Here is a 20,309-nt window from a genome sequence, read left to right as displayed (position 1 = left end):
TGCTGTCATTAAGTTTCACTGCACTGCTACTGACTGCATCTGAATCTTGCTGCAGACTTGCTAGAAAGCTCAGGAAGGATCTTTCTTTCAAAACCATCTTGGTAGGGTTAACTACCCCATTTCCGGCCTATTAAGCACAACTCGCACTTAGTCTTTCTTAATCTAGTGCAGTTTAAAACCAAACGGAATGTTATTATTACTGACGGCTTCCAAATGTATTTACCATTCCATATGTACCGTAAGATTTGATAAAGAGATACCAATCGTTGAGATATTGTCAAAAGTCTAACAATGCTTCTTTACGCCAAACTCGGCCTAACGCATTGAAACGCCATTGAAACACCATTGAAACGCCAATGAATTCACTTCGGCCTATCGGATGAAGATAAAGATTGATTCGATCGGAGCGCTTCATTTGTATTTGCGAATATTGGGTGCAAACATTCATATCACGCGTTCTCCATTGACTTCGTTCCGTAGCTTATTAACTAAAGTATCGTACCAAACTAATTTTTAACTCTGAAGTTTTCTGCTCGATAGGCCCAAAATGGGCGATTAGGCCGAAGTAGTTCTCTACCTATTTGGATGCAAACTGGTCGACCAGTAATACCTCCAGTCCTTCACTGAGGAGCATAATGCATAGAAGAAGCAGGAGTAACAAACCTTAACTAAAGCTACACGGTAATAGGACACACGTGAAATAGCATGCATGCTTCGGTTGTTGTCATTTATTATTAGGTACCAAGGCGTGTGTCGCATTGTACGGAACGGGTTTTATCGGAAGTTTTGCTCCTGACTGCTGTGTACTTTTGTATTACCATAGGGTATATGTACCAGTAATGGATATACGTTCCTATTATGGTGTGTTCCAATTTTGGCATGTGGGTACTTCATTAGGTCATAATTGGTACACACCAGTATAGCCATAACTTGTACATCCACCCTATGTGCTGAGAAAGGCAGCATGAGTAAAAAGTTGAATTAATTAGCTTTATGAATGAAAGTTCATGTTCTCTTTAAGTTGTTTGTGCAAAAACTTGAATTAATTTAAAATTAATGAATGACGGTGGCTTCCGGTTTAAGAAAAAAAAAACTGTAATGTGCCCTATAATTTTAGTATTTTTAGTATTTTACAGAATGACGTATTAGGGTTGGAAATCTACGATTGTACAGTGGTCCAGAATTAGGAGGAAGGATACGTTTTGAGCCTGAAATTGAAGCGGTATACTAAAAGTCTCTTCTACAAAGTTGTTCCTTATAGTTAGGCCCTCATTTTTATGACAATGTCATTTTGGGTGGTTCTTATTATCATTGAAATAAAAAAATTAAACTTTTTTGTTTAAATGAATTAAAGTACAGGCGGTAATCAAAATAACTGGGATAGGCTATTTTTGGTCAACTTTGGCGTGTTGATACTTCGTCAAATATGGTCTGATTTTTATTCTTCTAAAAGCATTCGACTGGAAAACTAATCAAATTTTATGGTGTGGCAATGGAAGTGACCATGGCTACTGGATACCGGAAATATTCTGGGCTTCCGGAGAGTATGTCTAAATTGCTAAATTTGTGATGAGTTTTTCTCAGGGTTTCCGTTACTAATCTGTGTTTTTTGTTCATGCGCCAAAAATAGAACCATTTTCAAAGGCAATGATGCACCAAGAGCTAAAATTGGCCCAGAATGTACAAATATATGGCCATTTTCCTAGAATCGGTCCTGACGGAGGGTTCTGAGTGCGGCCAGTCCATTTATTCACTCAAAACATGCCATGCGACAACTCTTTCTTCATTTTTTTAAACAATAGGCTTTCTATAGACTTTAAATGGACCATTGACCAATTGTCCACTCCCAGAACCACCGGAGTGCGCTTGGGGGAACCTGTACTAGAGTACAAATTCATTTTAACAAAAAACTACAAGGGACAGCCCTATGGGGTTGTACGCATTGGTGATGTAGAACTATGTTGTCTTATATAATAAATGTTATTTGTTAACTGCAACAGGAGCTTGTGTTTTGTGAAGGAATAGGAATTTGAGCGGGGTTCTCTCTGTTTATACTCTTTAGTATTTTAGTTAGGACATGTTCAGAAATTTAACTCTTTGGAAAACTTGCTGGCCCTGAAAAGGCTTAAAGCCTTTGGAAGATGATGATGCCGTGTAGGTAGCTGGATCAGCAAATCAGACCGGACAATCCCATATTCTTCGGCTCAATGATTGGGCACTAGCAAGAGTCTCGGCCCTTCTGCTGCTGGGCAGGGGTTGAACTGGTGTGTGCGACAGGTTGGAAGGCCGCAGAATATCAGTGTCTACCCAGCTAAAGCTCCTCCCCTTTTTAGTTTTTCTCGTTAAACTCCTTCTCTCAACAAGTTTATAAATCTTAGCCTTGAGCAGAAAGACGCTCTCTACTGCGCTAAATCCAACGAGTAGAAATAAGAATGGATGTCGGTTATGCGCTCAAATATTTGAAAATTCGATAAATATTTAATCGAATAGATGGACAAATCTTTGCGATTCGTTAATCGAATAATTGCATTTTTAGGCATCCCTAGAAAATAGTGTAATTTCATATTTTTTGGTGTCCCTTCGAAAATGTCGAACAGCAGAATTGCAACCAGCAAGTGTAGCCCAAGAACCAACAGCGTTGCGATGCTAGTTTTCATTACTATGACGACGACTGAATGAAAGAGCTTTTCTAGAGGGGTGAAAGTTAATTCTCTTCATCGATTTCCTCCTTAGATGACCATGGTTTCACTAACCTATTTCGCACTATTTCCGCTATGCTCTTCTATTATCTAGAACAACAAACGTATCAATGAATGTGTTTGCCGAATCGAAACAGAAAGTCGATGAAGAGAATCGATTAAAATCACTTGCACCGTGCTTAGAAGTTTGGTTACAAGATTACAGCTCTGGAGAGCATTTTGCGTGGTCGTTGGGGGCGTGTGGTTCTGAATATGGCGATGAGTGTGCAAAATGTTACGCAATTGCTTCCTCCCTATTCGCACACGTCCGAAGATCGAAAGCGAATGCCACTTCGACTTGTTGTGGAAGCAACAATGCTACATGGACAGGGTCTAGAAACGATTATCTGACGACTTTGTTGGGGAAGCAGCATATGCATATACGTAATTGGTAGATTTGTTAGTTATTTCGACACTTTTGGACAATGCTTGACATTTACCACTTTTCAATAGTTTTTTTTGTTGAAAATCAACAATTGAAAGCATTGTTATGATGCGTAGAAATATTTCTGATCGATTCGTGATAATTTTTTTTAAATATGTCCAGGAGCAGCTGAGTTATTAACGTTCAAAATATTTCATAATTTCGTTAACTATTCCATTTTCGGTTTTCACAAAGTGTTCCCCCATATAGAAATCACAGACGTAGTCCTACGTCAAAACATGTCTTGTGAGGGCCTAACTATAAGAAAAAACATTGTAGAAGAAACTTTCAGTCCAAAGTTTCAATTTCAGGCTCAAAACATATCTTTCCACTTAAATCTGCATTCTGGACCACTGTGGATTGTCGCCTTTTAAAAAACTCTCACAACCTTCATATTCAATGTCTTTTCATTAGCCAACGTGACCAACTACACTTATGGCGGTAAGCTCCATCGAGGATAATACCAGGGGTGGAATGTGGCTTTCAAATACGAACAATCGTCAGCTACCTCAAATAACTGGTTCCAAATGCAGTGAATACAGTGTTGCCCACAATACAGTTGCTTAATCTTGTCATTAGATTACCAATCTCTTAAACAATTAATAACTATTTAATTCGACGTTTGACTGAAAAACTATTTCCTGCAAAGTTGTAGCTGATAAAAATTCCCATAAGAATAGCAATAGAATTTGTTAACAGTACAATATGTAAAAAGGCTAGAAAACAATGAACAAAAAGTTTTGTTTTCCCATAGTAATTTCCATATAAACTTCAAATGTTTTGTGCCAAGTCAGTTTCTTACCAAATTAGTTTAAACTTTCGGAGGCTAATCAGGACCCGATTTGAAACCGTTTGAACACTGTGGAGCAAAAATTTCAAATTTTGCATCAGTCTAATATCCAGTGCCATCCAGGACGATGATTATCCAGGAAACAGAAAACTCTGGAGTGATTGGCGACAGTCCGGCAGGCGTGATTAACTTTGATCATGCCAAGGGCGTAGCCAGGTTCCGAGCTAGGGAGGGGCGAACAAAAAATTACTATGGAAAATTTGGCCGAATGCCATTTAACCGAAAGCCTTTGTGTTGCTGAGTTTAGGGAGGGGGGGGGGGAGGTCACCCCCCTGTCTCTGTCTGGCTACGCTTATGGATCATGCCGATGTGTTTTAGGTTGCTGGGCTAAGTATGCGACAAAAATCTCTTAGGCAGCAGGATATTGTAACGTCCTGTAAGAAGATTATTTCAAAGATGCTGTACTGCGGATTGATCAAGGATCACGCTTCTCATCGTCAGCATAATCCAGTGAATCGCAATTTTGATATCGGACTTGTTGTTAGCGTTTTCCGTGGACTAGAGGGTGATTATTTTGGACTGGTCGGTAAATCGCTGGGTCTCTGCAGAGATTGTTAATTTCAGGCCTATTCTGCGTGGTATGAGATGAGAAGTACTTCCTTGAAGATCGCAGAACTACTTTGAAGGAGCTTTAAAGAGTTCCTATGCAGTTTATGAAAAATCTGATAACTTGAAGGGAAGTTTTCTGATCTTAAAAGCGAAGTGCTCTGAAGTTTAGATGAAATTAGCTGAACATCATGCGAAATTCTCTGAGCTCCTCATAAAATTATCTGCACTTCAGGCGAAACTCTCCGAACTTGAAGGGAAGATCACAGAACATCCGACGAAAAGTTCAAAGAACGCATAATTTCCGAACAAATTCAAACATAGCTACGGAAAAAAAAGGTGTACAGAACTTCCCTGAAGTTCAGAGTACTTAAAAAATCCCTTAGGTTCACAGAGCTTCATGAAAATTCCCTGAAATTCGACGAATAGTTCAGAGAACTTCCGACAATCAGTTAAGAGATTTTCCGATGAGAGGATCAGAGAACTTCTGATGAGAAGATCAGAGATCTTACGACAGGAAGCTCAGGGAACTTCCGACGAGAAGCTCAGAGGGCTCAGAGAGATTTTCTGAAGCGAAGTTCTGAGAAGCTCACAGAACTTCATTTATGTTCTCTGTAGTTCTAATGAAAAGTTCAGAGAAATTCCAACGAGAGGTTTTTTTTCAGAAGATATTCATAATACGTCTGACGAGAAGGTCAGGGAACTTCCAAGGAGAAGTTAACGAAACTTCAAAGGAGAAGTTCACAGAGCTTCAGACAAGAAGTCCAGAGAACTCTCTAAGAGAAGTTCAGAGAACTGTCAAGAAGAGGCTTAGATAAATTCCGAGTAGAAGGTCAGAGTACATCCGGTGAGAAGTTCAAAGATCTTCCGAGGAGAAGTTCAAAGCTTTCGGAAATAAATTCGGCGAACCTCCGCGGAGAAGTTCCGAAAGGTTCCGAGGAGAAGTTCAGAGAATATCCGACGAAAAGTTTAGGGAACTTTCGACCAGAACTTCCGACTAGAAATTCTAGGAATTACTGACAGTAAATTCCGCGAACTTCCTGTTAGAAATTTACAGTACGTCCAGTTCATCTAGAAGCGCAGCATAATCTATCCCGAAAAGTCAACAACTTTTTTGGCAAACATGGAACATAAAATAGGGGAAATTGGATGTTGCGGAAAAGTCCGTCGTAGGATTTCATATTCTTGTCGACACTTTCAATCACTTGCTGCTTCCTCCTGAAAAAGATGATTGGTTGGACCTATTTCTACTAGCACTTATTTAGTCCACATGTTCTAAGAAACTTCTTGTAAAAGGGGTAACTCTAAGACAGGAAGGTCCCGAAGAAACGTGCTCAACTTTTTGGCTCAGCTCTGGTACTATCTTCGGTACTAAGCTAATCGATGCACCCTCGAAACATAGGAAAATCCACGAACTCCTCATTCTATCTGTCAAACTTTCATAGAGAATCAAAACAAACATAGTGTAGTACTAGAATTTCGACTAGAATGGGGTACGCTTATAGATGTACTTGGGACCAATAGGCTAGTCAAGTAGTGATCGAATTTAAAATCGTTAGTTTCAACCGGTTGGTATCATGGTTGGGCCTAGTTGTGTCCTGCATTGGCCGCCAGGTGCGCTTCGGTCTGTAAACAATTTCGCACGCAGCAGATTTGAGATTATTAAACATAAAAAACACGATTTTCTGTTTACTTTCCTAGTCACAACTTTCTTAACTTAGGGCATAGATGAAAGAGATGAATTCTCATGTGATTTGAGGCATCGCATCGACCGACTCCAAAAAATAAGTGCTATATGGGGCCATATTACATTTCATTTGGCGGCTGCTGCGTTCTTTTTTTTTTCCTTGATTTGTTTTCCGTTGATCTTGTTTTCCGTGCTGAGCACCAATGCCACCGACGCCAGGGAGGTAGCTCCCACACCTGGACCCTACCTATCGACTCATCAATTCATGAACCGGGGACCAACGCTTTACTTCCCTTCCGAAGAAAGGCATGATCAGAGATGTTATACCTCCGAACATCCAGACGGCGCCGACTGGGATTGAACCCAGGCCAGCTGGGGTGAGAGGTAATAACGCTTACCACTACACCACCGGCGCCTCTTGCTGTTGCGTTCAATTCGGTTTAGCGGTTGTCATTGTTCGATGTCATCAAACTGAGTCGATTGGTTTATGGCATTCGGCCCTGTGGGATTCCCAAGCGTGCAAATGGTACCTTATAGAATAAGTCCAAAGGTACATTTTTAAGTCCAACCATGATTCGCTGAATAAAACCGTTTGAATACATCCTATTTTGAAAAAAAATCTTTCTTCAGTATTAATAGAAACTAGGAAGGTACACTTTTTCTCCAAATACACATTTTTCATGTACAGATCCCACCAAACAATCGTCTATTGAAGAAACGACTTCTTGGCCATTTTATTCAACTGCATGCTTAGTAGTACACACTTAGATTATTTTACCGAAATCTGTGAAATTTTACCGAAATCTCAACAGCTGAACGTTCGGTAAACAGTTTGGTGATTTTTGATATTTTGATATTCGGTGAAAAATTACAGGAAATCTGTGAAAAATCACCGAACTGTTTACCTCGGTGAAATAATCTTAGTGCGTACTTGTACTATTTTAAATAATAACTTCTGTTCAGGCTTTGTTCACACAAATCTGGAGAGTTTATTCAACCACAACATTGAACTACTTGGTGTTGTATAAGGTATGTCGAAAAGCTAATATTCGACTTATATGAGTTGTAACAGAGTTTAAACGATACATTTTTTGATTTTTCTGCGTTTGTTAGACATCACTGCTTCCTTAAAACAGTGATGCTGTGTAATACATACGCTTGATTCTCATGTTAAGTAACGTTTTGTTAGACATTTATTAAACAATCATTCAACTGCAGGAAAATTAACCCGAAAATAACCATAACCTTTCTCTTATGGGATTGTTTTCATTATTTTGACGTGGCTCGCACCACACAGATATTAGAAAATTTATTAAATACATATTCATGTCGTTGCATGGGATACGAACCATGTACCTTCCCGATCACCAGCCGCTTGCCTTGTCATCTGAGCTATCCTAGAATTCATCATATGGGCAACTCAATAATCAATAAAAGCTTGCTCAGCACTCCCGATCGCAACTCTAGCTCCTTCAAGGCCCTGTGGGAATGATTAATTCATTCATCGTTGTTTTAAATGAGACCAATGTCACCTCTTCACCTCGTCAAGCCGCAAGAAAAGATGCTCGGTTATATTTCAATTTAGATCAATGCATTCATTGTCGTGAGTCATGTGATCAGAGCGTAAAATTATTGAATGCTTAGACTGAGTGTGAAAGCACTGCCCTATCCAATCCATTGCTATGTGCAGACCGTTTGTATCAAACGGTAAAGGACAAGGCAATGAAAGAGCCTTACAAAAACATTCAGTCACTCACGAACAGGCGACTCACACCACATGCCTTCACTCACACAGCATGTAATTGAGGTATTTTCCCATAGAAAATGTACGCTCAGTCATTCAAAACAAGTATTGGGTGCCATCACGGAAGAATAAACGTGTTGATTGAGCTACTGATTGAGTGCTTGGCTGTCAGTGACTCTCTTACATCTCAATCCTTCAGACTCTCACGAGGCAGTGAATGATGAGGCAGATGGCAGTTCATACTGACTGTTTTGCGCACAGCATGTGATCGATGATTACTATTTAAATTAATAAGATATAGAACACAAATAAAAAAAGAGTTGAGCTAGGGGTTGAACTCAAAACCTTCTACTTGTAAAGAGGAAACGGTAACCACTACTCTACTGATATCGTATTGTTGTTAGACTGAACCAGTGTTATCGAATAATGAATCTAATACGTCGTTTATAAAATATTTACAAATCATGTGATTACAACATGAACGCATAGTGGTATAAGAGCTATTATGCTGACTGTATTCACTTTTATTCAGCAATATTGTAAAGCAATGCAAAGAAATCTAATAATGGAGCTAGAAAACTTTTATTAGACGTCTAATAAAGCGTGTTATTAAATCAATTGAAAACAGTTGAATTAAAGTGTCAATGTATACACACTCATTCAGTTTTTTATTAGATCAAACTTCAGGCGTTGAATTGGGAAGACATTTAACGCTTTTATAGCTTTTAATGAGTAAATTAATCAGATTACAACAAACAGTGGAATAAATGTGCATTAGACTGATGCCAATTTTGACTTTTTCGCTCCAGAGTGCTTAAATGGTTTCAAATCGGGTCGTGATTAGCCTCCAAAAGTTACAACTCATTTGGTTAGAAACAGACTTCGCACAAACTATTTGAAGTTTACATGTAAATTACTATGGGAAATCTCAACTTTTTGTTCATTGCCTTCTAGTCTGTTTCCATATTGAGCTGCAAAACAGCTCGATAGCTATTCATAAAGAAAATTTTCTCAGCTACAGTTTTGCTGAAGATCGTTTCTATGTAAAACGAGACAAGAAATAGTTATTAATTATTTAAGAGATTGGTAAACTTATGACATGATCAAGCAGCTGCTCTGTAGGCAACACTGTATTTTCCAGTGTGACATAGTAGCCATAATTTTTGTGTCCTATTCAACGCCCCAGAAACACCAATGTTGCCTGCTTAGCAGTTGATTGAGCATGATCATAAGACATCAGTGCATTGAACCATTAATAACTTTCGATCCTTGCATTTAATCAAAAAGTGGTTTTCAGCAAAGTTGTAGTTAGGAAAATTTCCTACAAGTAAAGTTGAAAGTTTTTGAAGCAGACCGATATGGTGAATTATTAGATAGACATGAACAAAAATCTTGGTTTTACCATAGTAATTCCCATACAAACTTCAAATGGTTTGTGCCATCTCAGTTTCTCACCAAATGGGTTCAAATTTTGAGAGGTTAGTCAGGATCCGATTTGGAATCGTTTAAGTATTGTGGAGCGAAAATTTCAAATTTTGCATCACTCTAATGTGCATCTATCGATCTCAATGAGCCTTTTCAGCACATAGTTCGACAACTCGTTTTATTAAACATTTTACACAGTTATACAGTATTTTTTTCAATATATATTCCTATTTGTAGCTCTGAAATGTTTGTTGGGATGTTATATTAATTAAAAAAAACACGGCATACATTTAGACGGAGTGAAAAAATTACATCAATAGGTCCACCAAAATCCATAACTCTATAATGTATGCTAATTTATTTGCTGTCCAGGTAAATGTTGAAGATGATGAAAACTAAAGCACCCGTGGAAGGACGTTCCGATTGGGACCAAGCCGTAATAAACTTTCTGGTAGCTGCGGTCGGAACAGCTGAACAGCGGAAACTGTGTGTGTGTGTGAGAGCGGTGAGAGCTGATTTTGTTATGGCTGCGTTATTTTTGAAAATCTGAGATTTTCCTTATACGCCGAAGTCAGCGTGTTAAAGTTATATTCAAGTTGAAATTGAAAATTATTATTTTTTATTTGTCGTTAATCAGTGTAGACCGTGTTATAATTGTTGCATTAAATGCTATGTTTTACATTTTTTTCTTTGTTATATAAATTTTAGTATGGCTTGAGAACAAATAAAAATACAACTTCTAGCAGACGTTACATAAGGAATTAAAATATTAGTTTAATTTGGTTTTTGTCATTGTAAAGTCAATGTTATCGCAGTGCTTATGTATGTGTCGATCATTTGGTTTAAGGGTCCAAATTTGGTATAATTTGTGCGATGGCAGTTTGTAGCACGTCATGGTGCTTAGCAAAATAGAGGATAATTCGATGGAGCTTACCGCAATTAATGTTAAATGTTTGTTCGATTATATAGTATCGGTCGTTATATTGAAAAGCAATCCTACTAAGTATTGTTAAATTGACCGCCACTTTTTCTGGCTCTGTTTTATTAATATATTTGTTTATTTTCTTTTAATGATATAAGTAATAATTTAAGTACTAAGTAGTAATTAATTATTTAAGTAATTAATTAATTCATTTATTGATTTATTCAATAGTCTATTCACTTAATAATTTATTTATTTACAGATTAATTAATCTATTTATTAATAAATTAATGTATTCATTAATGAACGTATTTATTAAATTATATATTTATTTTTTACATCGAAATAATTTCCATTGATCTTCAAGATAAATATATATGATATATTTTGGTGCAATAATATCACTGGTTTTTAACTGCATGGGTTCCGTAGAAAGTGGCTGACAAAATCGGTCATTAGCTTAGCTTAGCTTAGCTTAGTCTGACTGCACGTATCGATAGTTGCACTCCGTGATTGATCTGAACCAGTGAAATTGTACAAAGAATCAACTGAATGTGGCTTGGTAGTAACCTGCCATTCTCAGTGTACATGTTCCAGTGACTCCTACCTTTAAAGATCAATAACGTCACCGGCCACGTCCTTGCAATCAGGTGGGAGAGGGAAGGAATGTTAGTGTGTGACTTTTGTTGTTTTGGGACCGTGTTTACCTCTGCATCCCACAAAAGTCACAGGAAGGAGGTTTTGTTAGTGGGTTAGGTTCGTTGGATCAGGATTCACCTTGATAAGTGATGCGATCTTTTGTTTTGTGTAGTTAAAGGGTGTCCACGATGAAATTGCCACACACAAAATTGATTCGCAAAATTCGAGTTTTCATCCGATTGCCATCAAATTTTCAGGGATTGAGAAATAACTATTTAACTTCATTTTACCATTTTACTCGTATTTTATTTACAGTCCATACGCAAATGCCCGCACCTTGGCCTTAACTCCGGCCATAAGATTCTGCACAACCTGTGAATCAACCGTTTTTTGCATGTAAACCCATACTTTCTTCAGTTCCTCGACTGTCTTCACTACCTTAGGTCGTTTAAGAAGGTGCTGCTTCATAATCGCCCAGTACTTCTCGATGGGGCGGAGCTCCGGAGTGTTGGGAGGGTTGAACATTTTCGGCACGAAATTGACCTTATTGTCCGCATACCACTTCAGCACGTCCTTGGAGTAGTGGCATGAGGCCAAATCCGGCCAGAAGATTGTTGGGACGTTGTGGGCCTTCAGGAGAGGAAGCAGCCGCTTCTGGAGGCACTCTTTTATGTACACCTGTCCGTTCATCGTGTCCTGGGTCACGAAAGGTGCACTCCGCTTCCCGCACGTGCAGATGGCTTGCCAAACCAGGAATTTCTTCGCAAATTTGGAGATCTTCTGAGTGCGGACATGCTCCGGAACGCTGAACTTATCCTTGGCCGTGAAAAACAGGTTGCCGGGGATCTGTTTGAAGTCGGCCTTCACATATGTTTCGTCGTCCATGATGCAGCATTCAACTTTCGTCAGCATGTTGAGGTACAACTTCCTGGCACGGGTTTTGGCGGACTTGTTCTGCTTCTCGTCGCGATTAGGGGCCTTTTGTACCTTGAACGTTCGAAGCCCAGCCTTAGTTTTGGCCTTCTGGACAAAACTTCGGCTTAGGTGCAGCTTCTTAGCCACATCCCTAACGGAGGCGTTCGGATTTCGGTTGAAGGCCCCAACTACGCGGTTGTGATTTTTGGTGTTGTACGGAATACTTTTTCCTTCACTTCTGGGCTTCCGATCGGTGGTCAACCGTTCCTCGAACCGCTTAATCACTCGTGACACCATGGAATTCGCGATTCCCAACGTTTTAGCGATGGAACGATGCGAGAGATCCTTGTTCTCGTGATGAATGCGCAAGATTTTATCACGCACGAGCTGTTCTTTCGACTCCATTTCCGCGAGTTTTGATCACAGGACTTTAAAACTTGCAGGATGTAAATAATGCACTATGAACTAAATCCACCCAAATTTTCATTAAATTCTACCCAACGGTTAAAATGTTAGAGCAATTTCATAGTGTGGCAATTTCATCGTGGACACCCTTTATTTATAAGTGTTTTCGATTTATGCTCTAAACAGCCGGCTGTCTAGAGATGTAGATCATTATTAGATGTGTGTATACCGATTTAAACCAACAATAAGTATACTGTTGGGGCCACTCACAAAGTGTGATGATGGTTTATTTTATTTTATCAATGACCAAAATAATTAATTATAAGCGGTTTGAACCGATTTAAACCAACAGCAAGGATGCTGTTGGGGCCACTCACAAAGTGTGATGGTGGTTTACTTGATTGAATATAAAATAATTATTAGAACCGATTTGACCCGATTTAGACCAACGGCAAGGATACTGTTGGGGCCACTCACAAAGTGTGATGGTGGTTTATTTAGTTCGGAAGAAAATGAATATGTATATTTCTGTTTTTTTTTATATAATAGAACGAATTTGTACTGATTCAAACCAAAAGCAAGGGTTCTATTGGGGCAACTCACAAAGTGCGATGGTGGTTTATACTATAAGGGCATAAAACAAAATCAAGAGCCATTTCGGTTTCCATAGCTTCCTAGACCGAAAGTGGCTGACAAAATCGGTCATTATATATTTATTAATTTATACATTTATTTATTTATGTATTTATCTATTTATTTGAGAAAAACCATGTCTTGCGTATTTTTACATCACAATGGTGAAATGCTTGTTGAACAAATACTTTAAATTGTTCACTTTTTGGAATACTTCCAAGCACGAAACTGAATCAAAAATCAATCAAAACATCTTAAATAGTCACAGTGCAACAGTGGATTTATTTGCAAAATTTTCGCGAATCTCACTTCATCAGAAACATGTTGACCATACCCAGACCAGAACCTCCACAAAAACGTGTCAAGTGATAACAGTGTCTGATGTCGGGTTGGGAGTAACAAACGTTGTAGTTCCCAAAACAAAAAGAACCTTCTGCCGCTTTGCGGAACCGAAGCCGTTCTTTCACAGGTGCACCCCTAGTCAAGGCGTTATCACCCTTCACGCTGTTATTGATTATGATTTAATTGATGTTTCAACTGTCCGGTGGGTAGATGTTGTGATTTTGAAATGAGCACCGTTTGACGAATATAGAAAAGGCTTGTCCATTATGGTTCGAATGTTGAAGGTATAAAAAATTAGTAACATTTTATCAATTATCGAAAGTGAGATTGCATGTATGGCTAGCATTATCAACGCCGCTGAATCGATCCGATAACGGTGCTGAGGTGTTTTGAATGTTTTCGATTCAGTAGACCATTTTCAGTGTACCGAAAAAGGTGTTCAACGATGGCTGTGAAAAGTTTTACGCTTCTATTGTTGGGAAGTTTCTTCCTGCTCTCAGTGCAATCGCACAATCCTGGTGAATACTATTCTTCCGTGGCTAATTTGGAGTATCTGCTTGAAAGCGAACGGAGCATCCTGCAGCGAATCGATAAGTACATTAGTTTGGCGGAAGAAAAGTCCAAATTTCTAAAGCGACAAAAAGAACAACTGCAGCATGAAATCAAGGACGCCTCCAAAGATCCGATTGCATTCTTATCGAATCCAATAAATGCGTTCCTGTTGATGAAACGGTTGGTCAAGGATTATAAAAAGATTGATGATTTGATGCAGATGGGATTAGATATAAAGCTTTTCGATGATTCAACGCGACAGCCGAGTGACAATGATTACTCAGGTATCGTTGAGGCCATGGCACATTTGCAAGATTTGTACAAGCTAGAAGCGGTTGATTTAGCTCGAGGGGAGATATTGGGACAAGTCAAGACTAGAGAATTGGCGTCCGATGAATGCTACGCTATCGGAGTTGTTATGAGTAAGATTAAGCAGTTCAGGCATGCAATCTCCTGGCTGAGGGAAGCATTGCGCCGGTGGGCAATCGAACCGACGAAGGGAGTCAGCAAGTTCGAGATTTTGGACTACTTATCGTATAGTTTAGCAGAAGAAGGTGACTATGAGGAAGCATTGAAGGTGACTAACCAAATGTTGAAGTTGGATTCTAAACATGAAGGAACTCTAAAGAAGTTGAAAGTAATAGAGCATTGGTTGGAACATGTTGAAACGGTTGGGCCTAAACCCAAAACATTACCAGCGAATCGTGGCTTGTATGAACCTTTGTGTCGTGGTGAATACCAGCCATCACCAATAAACCTATCAAAATTACGATGCCGGTATGAGTCAAGCAAAACTCCATTCATTCGGATTGCTCCATTCAAGATGGAAGAAGCAAGCTTAGACCCCCTAATTGTCATTTATCACGACGCAATTTCGGACAAGGAAGTCGACAAAATAATCGACCTCACCAAACCAACCCTCAGTAGATCAATGGTTGGCGATAGTAATTCTAAAGAAGTGTCCAAGCAACGTACCAGTCAGAATGGGTGGCTTGCTGATACGGACAATCCACTTGTTAAGAAGATAAGTGTGAGAACTGTTGACATGACTGGTCTCGATATCAAAAGCTTTGAGAGCCTTCAGGTGAACAACTATGGAATCGGGGGATTCTATCTTCCACACTATGATTGGGTTAAAACCAATGGATCTGAGGAGCCTTACAAAGATATGGGACTTGGAAACCGGATTGCAACTCTGATGTTTTATGTAAGTTTTTGTAAGTAACGGATTTGTGTCATGAGCTGCGTAAATATAACATAATCGATAACATTCCAGTTGAGTGACGTTGAACAGGGTGGAGCCACCGTATTTCCTAACATTGGAGTTGGTATGTTCCCGAAAAAGGGATCGGCCATTTTTTGGTACAATTTGCTCCCCGACGGAACAGGCGATGAACGAACGCTACATGGAGCTTGTCCGGTGTTGACAGGATCAAAATGGGGTAATGCATGTTGAAACAAAATATGTTTTATATTTGATTCACTCTGACCTCGTTTCGTATTTCAGTTGCCAACAAGTGGATCCACGAGTACCATCAGGAATTCAGACGTCCCTGTGATCTCCATTCAAATAAAGCGAATTAGCTAACTTTGGTCAGATCTGATTAGATGAAAATGAAGTATGATTTTTTAAATCGTGTGTGTTCTATGTTTTATAGGTATCTTCAGTCCCCCAATTTTAAATAAGAGTTGTGTCGTTTGACAATACATATCATGTCTGTTGACAAAAAACTAAAAGGTGATATCATTCCACGATGATAGCAATCAATCATAATGTTGGAAAGGCTTTTCGATGTCGTGTGCAGCAGATTTTCTGCAATATACTCAATTTTCTTTTCTAACAAATAATAGGACGGAACGTTACTTCAGCGTCAGCTCCTACGATCAAGTAGAATACTTCTAAAATCTATCAAAAACTGCCGTCATGATTTCTGGACGAAATGGATGGATGAAACTTTTCATCAATTCAGTGCTATGTTTTAAATCACCAAACATTCTGAAAAAGTTTAAGAGAACTACCTTAGAAGTAATCTTAAAGGGCTGTTCATAAACTAAATAGACAGTTGTTGACTTATTTTAGGCTCCACCCCCCCCCCTCACTCTCTGTATAAACATTCGCGTACACATTTTTTTAAAGTTCATATAAACCGTAGACACCCGTCAAGTATTCCCGTGATTTATTTATGAGCAGCCTCAAACCTGTTTGAGATCCTCCTTGAAGGACCAAGCAACACAACCATTTGATTTAGGCTGACCCTTAGAATTTGTTTAAGAGGTTTACCTAGTTCAGTGGTGCTCATCCCTTTTTTTCAATAGCTGTATAATGGTCATGGTCACACTTAGTTTATTTTTCAGTATAGATATTAGTGACGTTTAACGCACGCACCCTAGGTGGTGCATCCCCGAGCAAAGCTGAACATCAAATTGAAATCAAAATTTGCTGTTATGATGTAACTTATTTTGAATACTCCAGTTGATCTCATTTTGGTTGACTTAACGGTTAACACAGCAAAAATGAGAGCAAAATTTTACACTGTTGAAGCAAACGGAAAACTAATCCTGCTTTCAATGAAATCAATTTGATTACTGATTTTGCATTGTACACGCCCTTATGCATGCTCACTGTCGAATTGCCAGCATACTAAGACCTCTGCTGTCTGGTGGATCTCGACACAGTCAGTACGAGGCACAATATCGCCGACATAATATTCTTCTGCAGCATATTGAGCGGACGAACAAGGGTCCGTGCCTCTACGATCGGCTCTGCTTCAATACGTCGCCAAAAGGTGTTCGATCCTCTGTTGTGGTCAAAAAACTACATGCAGCACGAGCCTACATGCAGATTTATGAACGAATTCAACAGACTACAAAATGTAAATAAAACAGCAAAACAAAAGGGTTATCTTCCATTTAATTCCACTTAATTAGACAATTTGCAGGTAATATTGAGCACTGAAAAGTGCTGTTTAAATTTATTGTAGCTTAAGGTAGCAGTAAACATTTAATAGATCCGCACGGCAAGAGAGCACCATGCCGACTGGTCTTCCTTCTACAGCGCCAGCCACTTGGGGCTGGGGACACTTGAACCTAACTTTTGATTCTTCAGTATCTCAGCCAGTAACGTGTCAATTCAGGAATTTTACCAGTAACATCAAAGAGTTGTTACGCTTCAATGAACATAGCAATTAAAGAAATTATGATTACTGAAGTTTAAACCATTTGTCTGGATTGGAAAAGTGTTCCAAGTATTTCCATCATAGGGAGACTTGATCCTTTTTTTTAATAAATGGTATGATAGGGGAAATAGATGTAATGCCGGTCTAAATGCTCCTAATTTGGGCCCATACTTAAATTCAGCAATCGACTACATTTTCAATAGCGACCAAAAATATCCATTAGTACCGTCCCAATGACGCGTTCATCTAGATAAAATTGATAAATATCATATTTTTAGCCATGGGCACAATCTTAGATCCATAGGCCAACATAAGAGCCATTTCCCCTATCTAGTATACAAATATATGAATAAGATTTGTTTTCACAGCAAGTGTTTCTTACGAGTATTTTTAAGGAAAAAAATTTTGACCAGAATTAACTAATAAACAAACTAATTGAAAAAATAATTGTTGACCAACCAACAATCATTTGACATCAAATCGCACAATGATGAACGATTAAGTCAAAATGATTTAACCTTGACGGTTAGGAAATTTTATCAGATAAATCTTTTCTATTTGAATTTATCGATCGGATATAGTGGTGAGAAAGTCTTCAAACATTTATAATTTTATTTGTTGGATACGATGTACACTAAAATGAAATAGAAAAATTTAAATAAAATTTATAAAAGGGATATAAAGCGCGAAGAACGTAATTTGGCTAGCATTTTTTGCATTTTTTTACTTAGAAATTCAAAAAAAAAATCATTACTCTTCCGCTCTAGGCTGAAAATTTGTATTTCCCAATAGAATATATTAAAAATTATGGGACAGATATCAAAAGATTCGAACAACTTGATAATTTGTTTTAAGTAGGACTACGTCTTTGTGGGCAATACTGGAGTGCACATTAAAAAAATGTGTGACAAAACAGGGTCAGGTTTTAAACGCTTATAACTTGGACATTTCTTGAGCGATTTCAATTATTTTTACACCAATTGATTCAGATTTGTTGTAAGATTTGCATTTGCTTCTTCTTCTTGTATTCCTAAATCATCACATTCTTAAAGTATTGGTAAAATTCGTTGGTAGCATGCGTTGCCGTGCCAAAACAGTCAATGCATCGTAAATATCAACTGGTATGGTGTTTGCTCATCTACCATCTCTTTTATTCTTTTACTTTTCAATACAACAGCAAATGCGACGTCACACATGCACGCGTATAAGAATGTCGTAGACAAAACATTCACACTGCCAGACTACGCTGTATGACATTTTGTTTACACCCCTGAGCGGGAAAACCAATAACAGGCTACATGCAATGCTGCCATCTCCCCTGTTTGTGTTTAATTCAATCTTTTTTTACCTTTGCAGTTGGAACGTTTAAGTTCCAAAAAAGATCATTTAAGTTATATTTATTCAGTTTTTGATATTAATTCACAATAAAAAACATCCACTCATCTCAGCAATTGGTTTAAGCTTCGTATTTACATGTTTTATAAAATTTATATTTACTGCTAGAGGTAATCGCTGGCAACGCTTGTTCAATGATTCTTTTACGTTCGCTAGTAAAGGAGTGGACTCGAGAGATTTTCTTTGTGTTTTATTTTGTTCACCAAGAGATTTGGCCTCCATTTTTTATTAATTGTGTGTATTCGATTACGAAAAATTGTGGAATGCTACGAAGAACACAAGTAAGTAAATGGAGTTACGGTGTTTTACCCAGAACATAGACTACCATGAAATACTTGCTTTCAATTTTCGGGTGGCTTATGTGCGAATGTATGTGTATACTAATGATGATGATTGAAGAATATTTCAAAAACAAGAAGAATCCCAATTGATTGACTGTGTCTTGAACCTTAAATATAATAGTTGTTTATCGTTAGAAAACTATTGAATATTTAACAAACGCTTTGGACGCTTTCAGCCAATTACGTGCTTGCTTGCCATGACTATCGATAGAACAGAGAGAGACGAGCCGATTGAGAGGTTATAAAAGAGCAGGTTTTGTTTCAGTTTGTCTGTCCATCGGCAATCGCCCAAACTGAAACCGGCTCCATCTTCTACTGTAATCATGGATTGGGTGGTCTGCCGAAGTAACCTATCTCGGGATGTTGTTCGATGAAAAGCTCCTCTTCCGTTTGCATGTAGAGCAAACTGTAGTCAAGTGTTCTGCCTTGGCTAGGTGTCTGTATCCGCTGATCTGCCGCAGATCCCGCCTCTCATGGGTGAACAAACTGGCTGTCTACAAACAAATCATAGCACCTGCGATCCTCTACGCAGCTCCGGTGTGGAAATCATGTGCACAGACTCACAGGAACAAAATCCAGGTCGCTCAGAATAGAGTGCTGAGGATGGTACTTGATCGTCCTTTCGACACTAGAATAACAAATTTACACGAAGAGGCAGGCATTGCCAAAATAGATTCCAGAATTAACAAAATGAACACTAAATTTGCACAAAAATGTATTTTATCAGAACATGCTTTGTATATAGTAGATTAGGTGTATATAGTAAATAGTTGTAGGTTAGTTGTAATTGTAAATAATAGTTAAAAGTAGTGTGGTGCTTGGTATTGCTTTCAATCAGCGCACCACTCGTGAGCGAACAGAGAAAAATAGGAAGTGTCAGAGTTGTAAAACACGTGAGACAATAAAGAGCTCCTGGAGATTGTCGATTAAAAACAACAAGTTTTATTCGTTTTATTTATTCGCGGTCCGCGTTCGCGCTCCACATTGGTGACCCCGACGGAGAAGAACCGACTGGATAACGTTTCCATACATTTCTTCAACGAAAATGGCAAACCCGAACGAAAACGCTGCCGTCGCCGCTGGCGTCGTCGTAAAACTTCCGGACTTTTGGAAGAACGATCCTGTCATGTGGTTTGCACAGGCAGAGGCTCAGTTTGCCCTCGCGAATGTTCTTAGAGACGATACGAAATTTTATCACATTGTGGCCAAAATCGACCAATCGGTCATTTGCCACGTAACGGACTTAGTGTCGAATCCGCCGGCGGAAAATAAGTACAGTGCGGTGAAGAATCGTTTGATCTCGCGTTTTCAAGTGTCTGCAGAAGGAAGGTTGGAACGTTTGCTGAGTTCCTGCGATTTGGGTGATATGCGGCCAACACATATGCTCGCAAAAATGCAAGAGCTGGCAGCAGGATTAAACGTAACCGATGAGCTCTTGAAAATGTTGTTTCTTCAGAGAATGCCCCCAAACGTTAAAGCCATTCTCACCATCAGTGACGGAACTATCGGTAAATTGGCGGAAATGGCCGACAAAATGTTGGAATCTTCGTTGTCCCACGTCGCAGCTGCGTCGAT

The 20,309-nt window shown here is 38.8% G+C and overlaps 2 protein-coding genes across 2 annotated transcripts in view; one reads left to right on the top strand and one right to left on the bottom strand.

Annotated features, from left to right (window-relative positions):
* jdp (DnaJ domain-containing protein) overlaps positions 1–20,309 on the bottom strand; it is a 163,059-nt gene that overhangs the window by 12,673 nt on the left and 130,077 nt on the right. The window lies entirely within an intron of this gene.
* Positions 13,662–15,406, top strand: LOC135708853 (prolyl 4-hydroxylase subunit alpha-1-like). Its single transcript, XM_065231030.1, has 3 exons — positions 13,662–15,029; positions 15,099–15,264; positions 15,330–15,406. Exons 1-3 carry the CDS (start codon positions 13,716–13,718, stop codon positions 15,404–15,406), a joined length of 1,557 nt encoding a protein of 518 aa, XP_065087102.1. The 5' UTR covers positions 13,662–13,715.

The sequence above is a fragment of the Ochlerotatus camptorhynchus genome, unplaced genomic scaffold, assembly GCF_037179485.1.
Source record: "Ochlerotatus camptorhynchus isolate MF236.1 unplaced genomic scaffold, CSIRO-AGI_Acam_v1.1 ptg000336l, whole genome shotgun sequence".
NCBI classification, from domain to species: Eukaryota; Metazoa; Arthropoda; class Insecta; order Diptera; family Culicidae; genus Ochlerotatus; species Ochlerotatus camptorhynchus.
This window is presented reverse-complemented; position numbering and strand designations above follow the sequence as displayed.

What these genes read in the sequence shown, in the direction of transcription:
- LOC135708853 (XM_065231030.1), top strand. Translation starts at nt 13,716, where the DNA reads ATGGCTGTGAAAAGTTTTACGCTTCTATTGTTGGGAAGTTTCTTCCTG. An exon ending in TTGCAACTCTGATGTTTTAT is followed by an intron (nt 15,030 to 15,098) that starts GTAAGTTTTTGT and finishes ATAACATTCCAG; the next exon opens with TTGAGTGACGTTGAACAGGG. An exon ending in GTTGACAGGATCAAAATGGG is followed by an intron (nt 15,265 to 15,329) that starts GTAATGCATGTT and finishes TTCGTATTTCAG; the next exon opens with TTGCCAACAAGTGGATCCAC.